This window comes from Callorhinchus milii, unplaced genomic scaffold (genome assembly GCF_018977255.1).
Source record: "Callorhinchus milii isolate IMCB2004 unplaced genomic scaffold, IMCB_Cmil_1.0 Scaffold2, whole genome shotgun sequence".
Taxonomy (NCBI): Eukaryota; Metazoa; Chordata; class Chondrichthyes; order Chimaeriformes; family Callorhinchidae; genus Callorhinchus; species Callorhinchus milii.
In genome coordinates, this window is record NW_024704743.1 from 106,521,960 (window position 1) to 106,533,228 (window position 11,269).

At 44.1% G+C, this 11,269-nt stretch overlaps 1 protein-coding gene across 4 annotated transcripts; it reads left to right on the forward strand.

The window, feature by feature from the left end:
* The first annotated feature begins 63 nt into the window (after nt 1-63).
* Nucleotides 64-5,261, forward strand: chchd7 (coiled-coil-helix-coiled-coil-helix domain containing 7). Of its 4 annotated transcripts, none has more exons than XM_007891007.2 (4): nt 64-131; nt 3,676-3,753; nt 3,836-3,934; nt 5,109-5,261. In XM_007891007.2, the coding sequence occupies exons 2-4, from the start codon at nt 3,694-3,696 to the stop codon at nt 5,211-5,213; spliced, it is 264 nt and encodes an 87-aa protein (XP_007889198.1). In that variant the 5' UTR covers nt 64-131; nt 3,676-3,693; the 3' UTR covers nt 5,214-5,261. The 4 variants fall into 4 exon arrangements, with proteins under 4 accessions (XP_007889198.1, XP_007889197.1, XP_007889200.1 ...); XM_007891006.2 differs by having other exon boundaries at nt 69-165; XM_007891009.2 differs by lacking the exon at nt 64-131 and adding an exon at nt 1,137-1,355.
* Nucleotides 5,262-11,269: the final 6,008 nt, after the last annotated feature.

The window sequence follows — 11,269 nt, forward strand, 5'->3', positions numbered from 1 at the left end:
CCGCGCTGCTGTCCGTCAACGTCACTCAAGGCTTCCGCCAGCACGTTAGGTTTTGCCACTATAATAGCGCGAGCCGAGCGAGCGCGCCGGGATTGTGACGTCGCCGGCGGCTGTGTGCGCTCGTCTCGGAGGTAGAGGGGCAACAGAGGACAAAGGGGACAGCGGGTAACACAGGGCAGTGCAGGGCAGCGGGTAACACAGGGCAGTGCAGGGCAACACAGGGCAGGGCAGCGCAGGGCAACACAGGGCAGTGCAGGGTAGCGGGTAACACAGGGCAGCGCAGGGCAACACAGGGCAGCGGGCAACACAGTGCAGTGCAGCACAGGGCAACACAGGGCAGCGGGTAACACAGGGCAGTGCAGGGCAGCACAGGGCAACACAGGGCAGCGGGTAACACAGGGCAGCGGGTAACAGGGCAGCGGGTAACACAGGGCAGTGCCGGGCAACACAGGGCAGCGAGTAACACAGGGCAGTGCAGGGCAACACAGGGCAGCGGGCAACACAGTGCAGGGCAGCACAGGGGGTAACACAGGGCAGTGCAGGGCAACACAGGGCAGCGGGTAACACAGGGCAGCGGGTAACACGGCAGTGCAGGGCAACACAGGGCAGGGCAGCGGGCAACACAGGGCAGCGGGTAACACAGGGCAGCGCAGGGCAACGCAGGGCAGGGTAACACAGGGCAGTGTAGGGCAGCACAGGGCAGGGCAGGGCAATGCAGAGCAGCGGGCAGCACAGGGCAGCGGGCAGCACAGGGCAATACAGGGCAGCGGGCAACACAGGGCAGCGGGCAACACAGGGCAGGGCAACACAGGGCAGCGGGCAACACAGGGCAGGGCAACACAGGGCAACACAAGGCAGCGAGCAACACAGGGCAGCGGGCAACACAGGGCAGGGCAACACAGGGCAGCGGGAAACACAGGGCAGGCCAACGCAGGGCAACAGGTAATACAGGGCAGCGGGCCACACGGCAGGGCAACACAGGGCAGCGGGCAACACGGGGCAGCGGGCAACACGGGGCAGCGGGCAACACGGGGCAGCGGGCAACATGGGAGCAGGCAACACGATGCAGGGCAACATGGGGCACGGGCATCACGGGGCAGGGGCAACACAGGGCAAGGGCAACACAGCAACAACAACAACAAAATTACATCTACTTTCACGTCGGGAGGACATCCCAACACAGGGCAAGGGCAACACGGGGCAGGGGCAACAGTGGACAGTGCAACGGAGCGCATAACAGTAGTCGAAGGGCAGGACACAGGGTGCAGCAATACAATACAAAATTACATTTGTATAGCGCCTTTCATGTCAGGAGAACATCCCAAGTTGCTGGACCGTCAAGACCTGAGCGGGAGGTAGGGATTGGGCTAAGGGAGGGTGGATGGTAGCTGAAGGCACGGTCAAAGAGGTGGGTTTGAGATGTGCCTTGAAGGAGGCAAGGGAGGGAGCGAGGTAAGGGGACTGCGGGACGGAGTTCCAAAGGACGGAAGACGGAGAGACTGAAGGATTTTGAACTCTTATCGTTTGAGGGATGGGGAGCCGGTAGAGCCGGGCGAGAGAGGCTGATGGGGTCACGGAGCCTGGTGCAGGAGAGGACACGAGCTGCAGAGTTCTGGACGATCTGCAGCTTGTAGAGGGAGGAGTTGGGAAGGCCGTCAAGCAGGGAGTTGGCTTGGTCGAGCCTAGATGTGATGAATGTGTGAATGAGGGTTTTGGTGGCTTGAGGGGTGAGGCAATGGCGGAACTGGGTGATGTTGTGGAGGTGGGGGAAGGCAGAGCGGGTCATGGCACAGATGGAAGGGAGAAAGGATCGTTGAGGGTCAAACAATAATAATAATAATAATCCTTGCATTTGATATAGTGCTTTTCACGTCGGGAGGACGTCCCAAAGCGCTTCACAGAACACACTGTCAAGTGAATTGACTGTATATCTGTGGGCGAACGCGGCAGCCAACTGCGCACAGCAATGTCCCACAAACAGTCGTGGAATAAAAATGACCAATTTATTATTGTTTTTTGTTTTGGAGGGATTATTATTAGGCGTGTGGAGTAAGGAAACTTGCCAAGGTTTCGCCCTGCCTGGAATTGAACTCAGGTCTCTCGCTTGCAAAGCGAGTGCTCTAACCACTGAGCTACAGTGCTCTAACACTGAGACCTAGATTCTGGACTGGCTCAGTTAGGCGGAGTGTGCATCCTTGGATGGTGATGCTGCCAGTGCCTGAGATGTGGAGATCCTGACAGGAGCTAATCAGGAGAGCCTCAGTCTTGTTAGCCTGAGAATAGAGGGTATAGCATATTACAGAGGGCACACAATACAGCACGGAAGGTACAGCACATTGGGTACTATATACAAACAAAAACAAACTTACATTTGTATAGCGCCTTCCACGTCGGAAGAACGCCCAAGGTGCTGGACAATCAGTGTTTCGGACTGGAGATCGGAGGGAGTTGGGGTCAGGGAGGGAAGGAGGGTGTTTGAAGACACGGTCGAAGAGGGTCTTGAGATGGGTTTTGAAGGAGGCAAGGGAGGCGACGAGGCGTAAGGACTGTGGGATGGAGTTCCAGAGGGTGGGGGCAGAGTGGCTGAAAGCCTGCCCGCTAATGGTGGGATAGGCGAGGCAGGGGACATGAAGCAGACTGGAGCCCGCTGAGTGGTGGGAATTTGCAGGTTGGTAGCGTGTTAGGAGATCACAGAGGTAGAGGAGAGCAAGGCCATGGTGAGCTTTGAAAGTGAGGCCCAGAATCTTGAACTGTGCCAAGAGGATGGAGCAATAGGGGATACAGCACAGCATAAGGAGTAGATCATACTACAGAGTGCATAGTATAGAGAATACAGTATAGCAGACACAGCACAAACGGTAAACGATACAGTTTTGCACAACACAAGAGTAAAGCAAAGGAGTGCACAGCACAGAGAGAGTACATTATAAAGAAGGCATAGCACATCATAAAGAGTATAGCTAGTCCAACATAGTATGGAGAGCACAGTACAGATAGAGTACAGTATAGGGAGCACAGAACGGGATAAAATACAGTACAGAGTGCACAGCAATAGGAACATCTGCATTGCGCTCAGTGTGGGGGGAGCATTCGGATACAGATCTCCTGTGCCTCACTGTTACCAGAATCTAGATACAGAGCTATTATGTCTCACTATTACCGGAGTCCACACACTGTGCTTCTGTGCCTCAAAAATGCTTTCTTATTAATGTAAACATCTAATTATTGGTATTCACACTTACACCCAGTATGTTTTATAGCTCAAAAATAATAGTTGCACATATATATATTGTAATTGTTTGATTCTTGATACTCCCTGGAGTCATTAGTACTCTTAAAATAAAAATAAAATATATTTATATACTTGAGCTAACGTTTTGGGAATAAAATGATTACTGATTTTAATTAGGAGCGTTGTGTCTGGACTCCAATAACATTGAAACACAGGAGCTCTGTGTCTGGACTGAAGTAGCAGTGAGACAAGGGAGCCCTCAGATGCTGTCTGGGTGCTATATAAATGCAATTATTAATTTTGCTGCCCTGCAATGCTACCAAGGATCAGGAGACATTGTTGTCAATGGTGCTTTTCTTAGTGCTTTATTTAGCTTCCATAAACTGTTGTATGTATCACCATAAACTGTTTTACCTGTATGATGTTGTCTGTTGATATTTCAGATTACTGTAAAGACATACATGAGAATGTCTAGAAGTGCCCAAAAGTTAAGAGATGAAGACATTAACCCTTGTCTGAAGGTTGGAAGCCTCATTAAAATCGATAGTCTTTTATTTACAAAATGTTAACTGGAGTAAATAAAAGTGTTTATTTTATTTTAAGGAGACTGATGGTTCCAAAAAGTGCCTGGAAGCAAACAATTACAATAGGGATTTGTGCACCTATCATTTTCTGAGGTATAAAATGTGCAGAAAATTCTGGGTAAGTATGAATAATAATGAGAAAAAGTTACATTAATACAAAAGCCTTGTTTTGGCCAGCTGGGTATCACATATGTTTGCCACCTATGCATGAAAATTTCCCTGTGTCTGCAATGGAATATACACTCTCCCCAGAGGGATGCATCCTATTTCCCTAATTCTGAAGAGTATTAAATGAAGGTTGGTAAGAACCAAGCCTTGGGGATCCGAGAGTGTGCATTGGAGTTTAACCGGCTATCCTTCTGCATTGGCATACCAAAAGTGATGTTCTGGATTTATTTTTCTGTTGCTTTTAAAATGTTACATACTTCTAGAAGATCCACATCTGAACTGTCTTTTTTTCAAGGCCCTGGTTCATCTAAAATTAAAACAGAAGTCGCTGGGAATTCTTAGCAAGTCAAGCAGCATCTATGGAGAGAGGCTAGTGAGTTAACGTTTCAGGTCGATGACCTTTGGTCGGAACGTTTTAGGTCATCACTTTCCTCTCTCCATAGATGCTGCCTGATCTGCTGAGTGTTTCCAGCGAGATTTCTGTTTTTATTTCAGATTTCCAGCACCTGCAGTATTTCCCTTTTGCTCTGGTTGCTCTTTATAGCTAATCTTAAATGGCAGAGATCAGTCTTGATCTTCTCTACACTACCTCGGGCAGTCCCCTGATGTTATGACAAAAGACTGTATGCAGTACTTCAGATACTGCTCAATCACAGCATGTGTGTAACCTACTAAGCCCTCCTCATATATTTTTAATAGTGCCTTTCACATTGGGAATACATCTCAAAGTATTTCATAGGATATACTGTAAAGTGCAATGTCTATGTGCTTTGTATTACCACAGCTAATTTGTGCCCAGCAATGTCCCACAAACAGCCATAAAGTTAATGACCAATTTTAAGTGGGAGTTGTTAACCAGAACACTGGGGTAAATGTTTTTCAAATAGTGTCATGGGATATTCAATGTCCATCTAAATAGGCAGACAGAACCTCTGTTTAAAGTCTCGGTCAAAGCATGACAGCTCCAACAATGCACTGGAACTGAACTGCACTGGAGTGTCAGCCTAAACTATGAGTTGCCAGTCCTGATGCGGGGCCTTGCAATGCATCTCAAACATATAATTTAGCAGTGCATGTCAGAATATGCAGGAATTAAGTTTTGTTACTTTTTTTCCTTCATAAAGAACAACATAATGATTGAAAGACGAAAAAATGGCATTATCCCTAATATGCCAACAGCAGAGGAAAGAAGAACAATTTTGGAAGAATACAAAGCGATACCCTACTAATGATGACTCTGAATATGTAATTCAACAATATTAAAACAGTTGATGTTTTATCTTTTGAACAAATTTGTATATAATTTTATATACTTGGAATAATAACTTTTAATATAAGAAATATGCCAATACTGTGATTAAACTGTTCAGTGACTTCACAAATGTGGGCCACTGAATGAAAATAAAAAAGCCCATGAATGTCTGTGAACATTGATTTGAGATGAGTACAACACAATCTGAAGGGGGAAAAATTGTGTTGAAATGCAAGCTGCAATCTTCACGGTGATGGTTTAAAAGAGATGATGAGGCTCCATTCGCATTTTATGCACCATTTGTTCCTAAATGATTTGGTTATAAGATAGATACAGTGGATGAATCATTTATTTCCCACTGATTAAATATGTGCTCCAGGAAACTTTTCACCAATTCGTGTTTAGTACTGCATTACTAAATGCAAGGATTATTATTTCAACTGAATAAAAAAGCCAATACAATGTGGAAGATAATACAAATTTTAGCATAGAAAGCACCATTCGGGGTGAAGCCTTCGGTAAATTTCCTTACTCCACACACCTCTGTTTACCCAGCAGTAAGTAGGAACCCAGTTGTTGGTCAATTGGTGGATTGCTTATCCGGGGGTAATAATTCCTTTAAAATAAATAAATAAAATAATAATTTGCCCGCTCAATCCACGATTGTTTGTGGGACACTGCTGTGTGCAATTGGCTGTCACGTTTTTCCCACAAAATACACAGTCCACTTTTCAATATATTTCATCAGCAGCCCATGAGTTTCATGCCTTGTAAAACTAAACTTTTCTAAATGTAAGATTTGAACCATTTTGTGCAAATACAATTTAATTAATCAACTGCTGAAAACAATCAAGTTTTTTTCTTCTATGTTTAGATGGAAACCATTCAGTGCTGTCATGATGAAGTACAGTGCCATCCTATTTATCATCATAATTTACTCAGTATGTCCTTCACAATTTATCAAATACATGCATATTTAGGACATGAGTACTATACATAGCTGGGGGGAAAAAAAACAGCTATTTTAACTTTTAGAGAGTGTCAGCAAAGCCGCACAATTTCTTAGCACCTGAAATGGCTGTGCTGTTTTCACACATTGCATTAATTGTTGCATTAAGATAACTTCCCTCTCTCCTCATTCACTGCTTGTGTATTTTTACACCGACTCAAGCTCAGAACAGACAGTTTGCATTCAACTACAGACGATGGGTTAAATGGACCTTCTGTGCCGCATCTATCTGGTTCTAGTTAGAGATGAGATGGAGTCAGATTGTATCATATTCAAGAAGGAGATGGATAGTTATTAGGAAAATAAATAGGTTGAGGGATGTGAGAGAACAATGTCATTTTAATTCTGATCCTGACCATATCGATTAAAATAAAATCATAGAATTATACAGCATAGAAGGAGGCCATTTTGCCCATCGTGCCCATGCCGTCTCTTGAAAGAGTTGTCCAAATTAATCCCACTCCCCTGCTCTCTTCCCCATAGCCTTATAAATTTGTCCTCCCAGAATATCTATCCACTTCTCTCTTGAAAGTTGTTATTGAATCTGTTTCCATCAGCCTTTCAGAAAATACTTTCGAGATCAGAACAATTCGCTGTGTGAAAACATTTCTCCTCATTTCCCCTCTGGTTCTTTTGACAACTATCTTAAATCTGTGTCTTCTGGTTACTTTTTGTGGAGTGGTTAGAGCACTCGCCTTGCAAGCAATACACCATTTTCATAGATTCATAGAATGTTACGGCACAGAAGGAGGCCATTCAGCCCATCGAGTCTGTGCCGGCTCTTTGACAGAGCAAGTCACTTTCACTAACCCCAATCACCAGCTTTCTCCCCATAATCCTGCAAACCCGTCTTCTCTAGATACCTATCCAGTTCTCTCTTAAAAGCTGTTATTGAATCGGACTTCACTACCCTTTCAGGCAGATCATTCCAAATTTGAACAACTCGCTGAGTGAAAAAATTTCTTCTAACCTCCCCTCTGCTTCTTTTGGTAGACATCTTAAGACTGTGACCACGGGTCACAGACACACCTACCAGTGGAAGCAGCTTTTCCTTATCTAGCCTGTCGAAACCTTTCATGATCTTGAAGACCTCTATCAGGTCCCCACGTAACCTTCTCTGCTCTAATGGGAAAAGTCCTAACTTCTCCAACCTGTCCTCATAGCTAAGGTTCCCCATTCCTGGTTTCATTCTCGTAAATCTCCTCTGCACCCTTTCCAGTGCCTTAATGTCCTTCCTGAAGTAAGGTGCCCAGAACTGGATGCAGTACTCCAGCTGAGGCCCAACCAGTGTTTTCTATAGATTAACAATTACCTCCCTACTCTTATACTCTATGCCCCTGGGTTCAATTCCAGGCAGGGAGAAACCTTTGGGCAAGTTTCCTTACTCCACACGCCTAATAATAATCCCTCCAAAAAAAACAATAATAAATTAGTCATTTTCAATCCACGACTGTTTGTCGTTTCGCCCACAAATATATGGTCAATTCACTTTACAGCATATTCTGTGAAGCGCTTTGAGATATCTAGAAGACGTGAAAAGCACTATATCAAATGCAAGGATTATTATTTTTATTACTGACCCACCCGCCAGTGGAAACAGTTTCTCCCTATTCACTTTATCAAATCCTTTCAAGGTCCTTTTTATTTTCATAGCTGTGGGTTCAAGCCCCACTTTCGGACTTTGAATTTATAGTGTAGGTTGACACTTGAAATGCAGTGCTGGGGAGTGCTGCATTGTTAGAGGTACCATTCTTTGATTGAAACATTAAATCGAGTTCCCACCTACCTGTTCAGGTGGATATTAAAGATACCATGGCAATGAAAGGTGCTATATAAATGTAAATTGTATGATATCTGCAAATCAAGATTTCACATATTTGTAATGCTTTCACACTTTGAGACAACTCTAAGTGACTGAGAAGTTATTTTTGACTGGTACGCACCAGCAGGTTCCACAAACAAATAAGAGGTGAATTGTAAATTAATCTTAAGAATTGGTGGCCAGTACACCAGGAAAAGCTTCCTTTACTTTTCAAGTGTCACAGGATATTTACTTGAACATGCAAACAGGACCTCAGTTTAACATCCAAATGTTGCCACTTCCAACGAGGTATTGCTCGCCTAGTACTGTACCGTGTCCAACCTACACAATGAACTGGAGGGGATTTCTATTTCCAGAAATACCTACCAGGAAGCAGTATTGAGTGTTAACCTGATTACATGTGTTATATAGTGTTTTTGTCACAAATATCCTATGACGTGCTGAAACACTCGTGTTTCCTATCTATCAACCAAATCATGTGAGTAGATGACTCAGGTGGCAGCACTTTCACCTCCGAGTCAAAAGATTGTTAGGTTCAAGCCCCAGGTGGACTTTCAGATCCCATGGCACTGTTTGCGAGTTACTATTGCGTGTAAATCTCGGTGTCCTGTTTGACCCTCAACTGTCCTTCATACCCCACATCCGTACCATGACCCGCTCCGCCTTTACACACCTCCGCAACATCATCCGGCACTGCCACTGTCTCACACCATAGGCCGCCGAAACCCTCATACATGCTTTAATAACATCCAGGCTCGACTACGCAAACTCCCTGTTTGTCAGCCTCCCCAACTCCTCCCTCCATAGGCTGCAGATTATCCAGAACGCTGCAGCCCATGTCCTCTCCTGCACCAGGCTCGGCGAACCTGTCAGCCCCATTCTCGCTCGACTCCACTGGCTTCCCATCACGCAGAGGATACAGTTTCAAGATCCTCACTTTCAAAGTATCCATGGTCTTGCTCCCCCCTACCTCAGCAACCTCCTAACCCCTGCCCGCTCCTTCCACCTGCTTCACGTCTCCCGTCTCGCCCACCCCACCATTGGCAGACCAGCTTCCAGCCACTCTAGTCCCACCTCTGGAACTCCATCCCAAAGTCCCTCCAGCTTGCCCCCTCCTGTTTCAAGACGCTTCTCTTCAACCGTGCCTTCGATGATTTCTCCTTCCACCGTGCCCTCCACCCTCCCCAATCCCGACACCCAGCTCAGGTCCAGCACTTATGGAAGTCATCCCGATGTGAAAAGCACTTTCCAAATGTAATTTTGTTGTTGTCGTCATAAATTGGATGCCGCATTTGCCTAAAAAATATACAGGCACAATAAAGGATATTCTGTGGAATGCTTTGAGACGCCTTCTTCACATGAAATGGACGTCCTCCCGACGTGAAAGGCGCTCTATAAATGGAATCTTGTTGTTGTTGTGTTGTTGCAAGGTACTGTATCAAATTTAAATCAAATATTTTACTGCTTTATTAATTTACTTTTTAATCAATGCATTAATAATTTATTGTATTATAATCAACACACAATTCAATTATATCTAATTGTTCATACATTAATAAAAATTATTGTTTTATTAATTTAATGTTACTACAAAGCTTCTCTTCAACAGGTAAACTGGATCAATAAAGTATTACATTGAAATAAAAAATTATTATGTTGAGAAATACACAAATAACTATAACTGAAAATGTTTAATTATTTTGAAAATGTAGAAGTGCAGAGGTGCAGAGAAACTTCAGAGAATTGGGTTTGTGTGGACAGCTCCAATGGGGGAAACTGTCAACAAGGTGGATACAACAGGTTGCATGGCTTCTTTTTGTATTATAATTGTCACTGAATTACCTAAACACATTTTGAAAATGGGAAACTGAAGAAAAGCTCAATCACATCCTCTAGAGGTAGCATGACTCATTGCATCGTTTGTTGCACACCATGGTATTCTTTCACTGCCAGTTTATTTATAAGATTTCTATATTAAAAGTACCTGTATATACAAATCCACTGAAGTTGATGGATCTTTAATCTATTGTGATTGACTACTTGGAGGAGTGATTGCTTTGAGGAGTGATTGCATTGCTTCGCATTGTTGGAGCTGTCCTCTTGCATTAAACTGAGGTGTCACCTGCTTGTTCAGTTGGATGTTAAAAACCCCATGGTACTGATTGAAAAAAGGGAGTTTCTCCTGGGTTTATCCCCCAGATAAAATTAGTCATTCATTTCATGGTTGTTTGTGGGACTATGTACAAAACAAAACTTGCACAACTGGTTTTAACAACAATAAAGAAAAGTTTATGTTGAAAAAGGAAATTCTCCCTTATTTACATCCATTTTCTCCAGACTCACCTAACTGCTCACTGACACCCATCTTTATAACTGATGTTCATTAACCTGTGGCCAGTCCCCGATTATCACTTAGGGATGGAACTCGAGCCCTTGTTAGCTCCCTTGATTGTGGCACCCTTTTACCAAGTCAGACACACAAAAATATGCTCCTTTACACGTAGGTTGAGCAGCAATAACCATAAAAAGCAGTGACAGGGTTTATCACCGTCACACCAGCTAACACTCAAACTTAACTTTATGGTTTATCAGCTATAGTCCCGTCTTTGCCTGATGTTAGTGGTATATATGGGCACTCCAAATCATCTTCTGGGAAGAGTAATGCTGCAAATCTTCTGTGGTCCCACCACACACCTGTACCATATTCATGAGACATCTGTCCTTATATTCCTGTCTCTGGATGCCATCTATTCTTATGCTGCCAATCTAATGCTATTTCTACTGTTGGAAACAATTTGAAATTTCTTCCAATTGTAGAAAAATTTGACGCATGAAACAAGATCCATATTTCCCAGCTACAACATTGCATTCACTGGGTACCGAGGAATCCACTGCACATCCACTTGAGCAGGAGCAGAGTTCCAAATGCCCAATGCTGGTTATTTATTTGTGTGTGTTACTAAAGAGCTGGTAGTGTGACTTTCTCTTTACTAAGATTAAAAAATGTCCTTTGAACGTTCTCGGGCAAGTTTAAGGGACTGAAAGATTTTCATCATCTCCACTTATAGTAGTGTGTATCAATTTCCTGCTGAAAGCCCTTTGAGAGGACTTGGAAAATCCGTCTACTCTTCAGTCACAATGGCTGTTTGTCCTATCTGCTTTGTTCTTGAATGGTTGATATTGTGCTGAATAAATCCCAACA

Bases quoted from the DNA above. Each gene is read 5' to 3' on its own strand.
- chchd7 (XM_007891007.2), top strand. From the start codon at position 3,694: ATGAGAATGTCTAGAAGTGCCCAAAAGTTAAGAGATGAAGACATTAAC. The intron at 3,754-3,835 runs GTTGGAAGCCTC...TTTTATTTTAAG, and splicing joins ACATTAACCCTTGTCTGAAG to GAGACTGATGGTTCCAAAAA. The intron at 3,935-5,108 runs GTAAGTATGAAT...TCCTTCATAAAG, and splicing joins AAATGTGCAGAAAATTCTGG to AACAACATAATGATTGAAAG.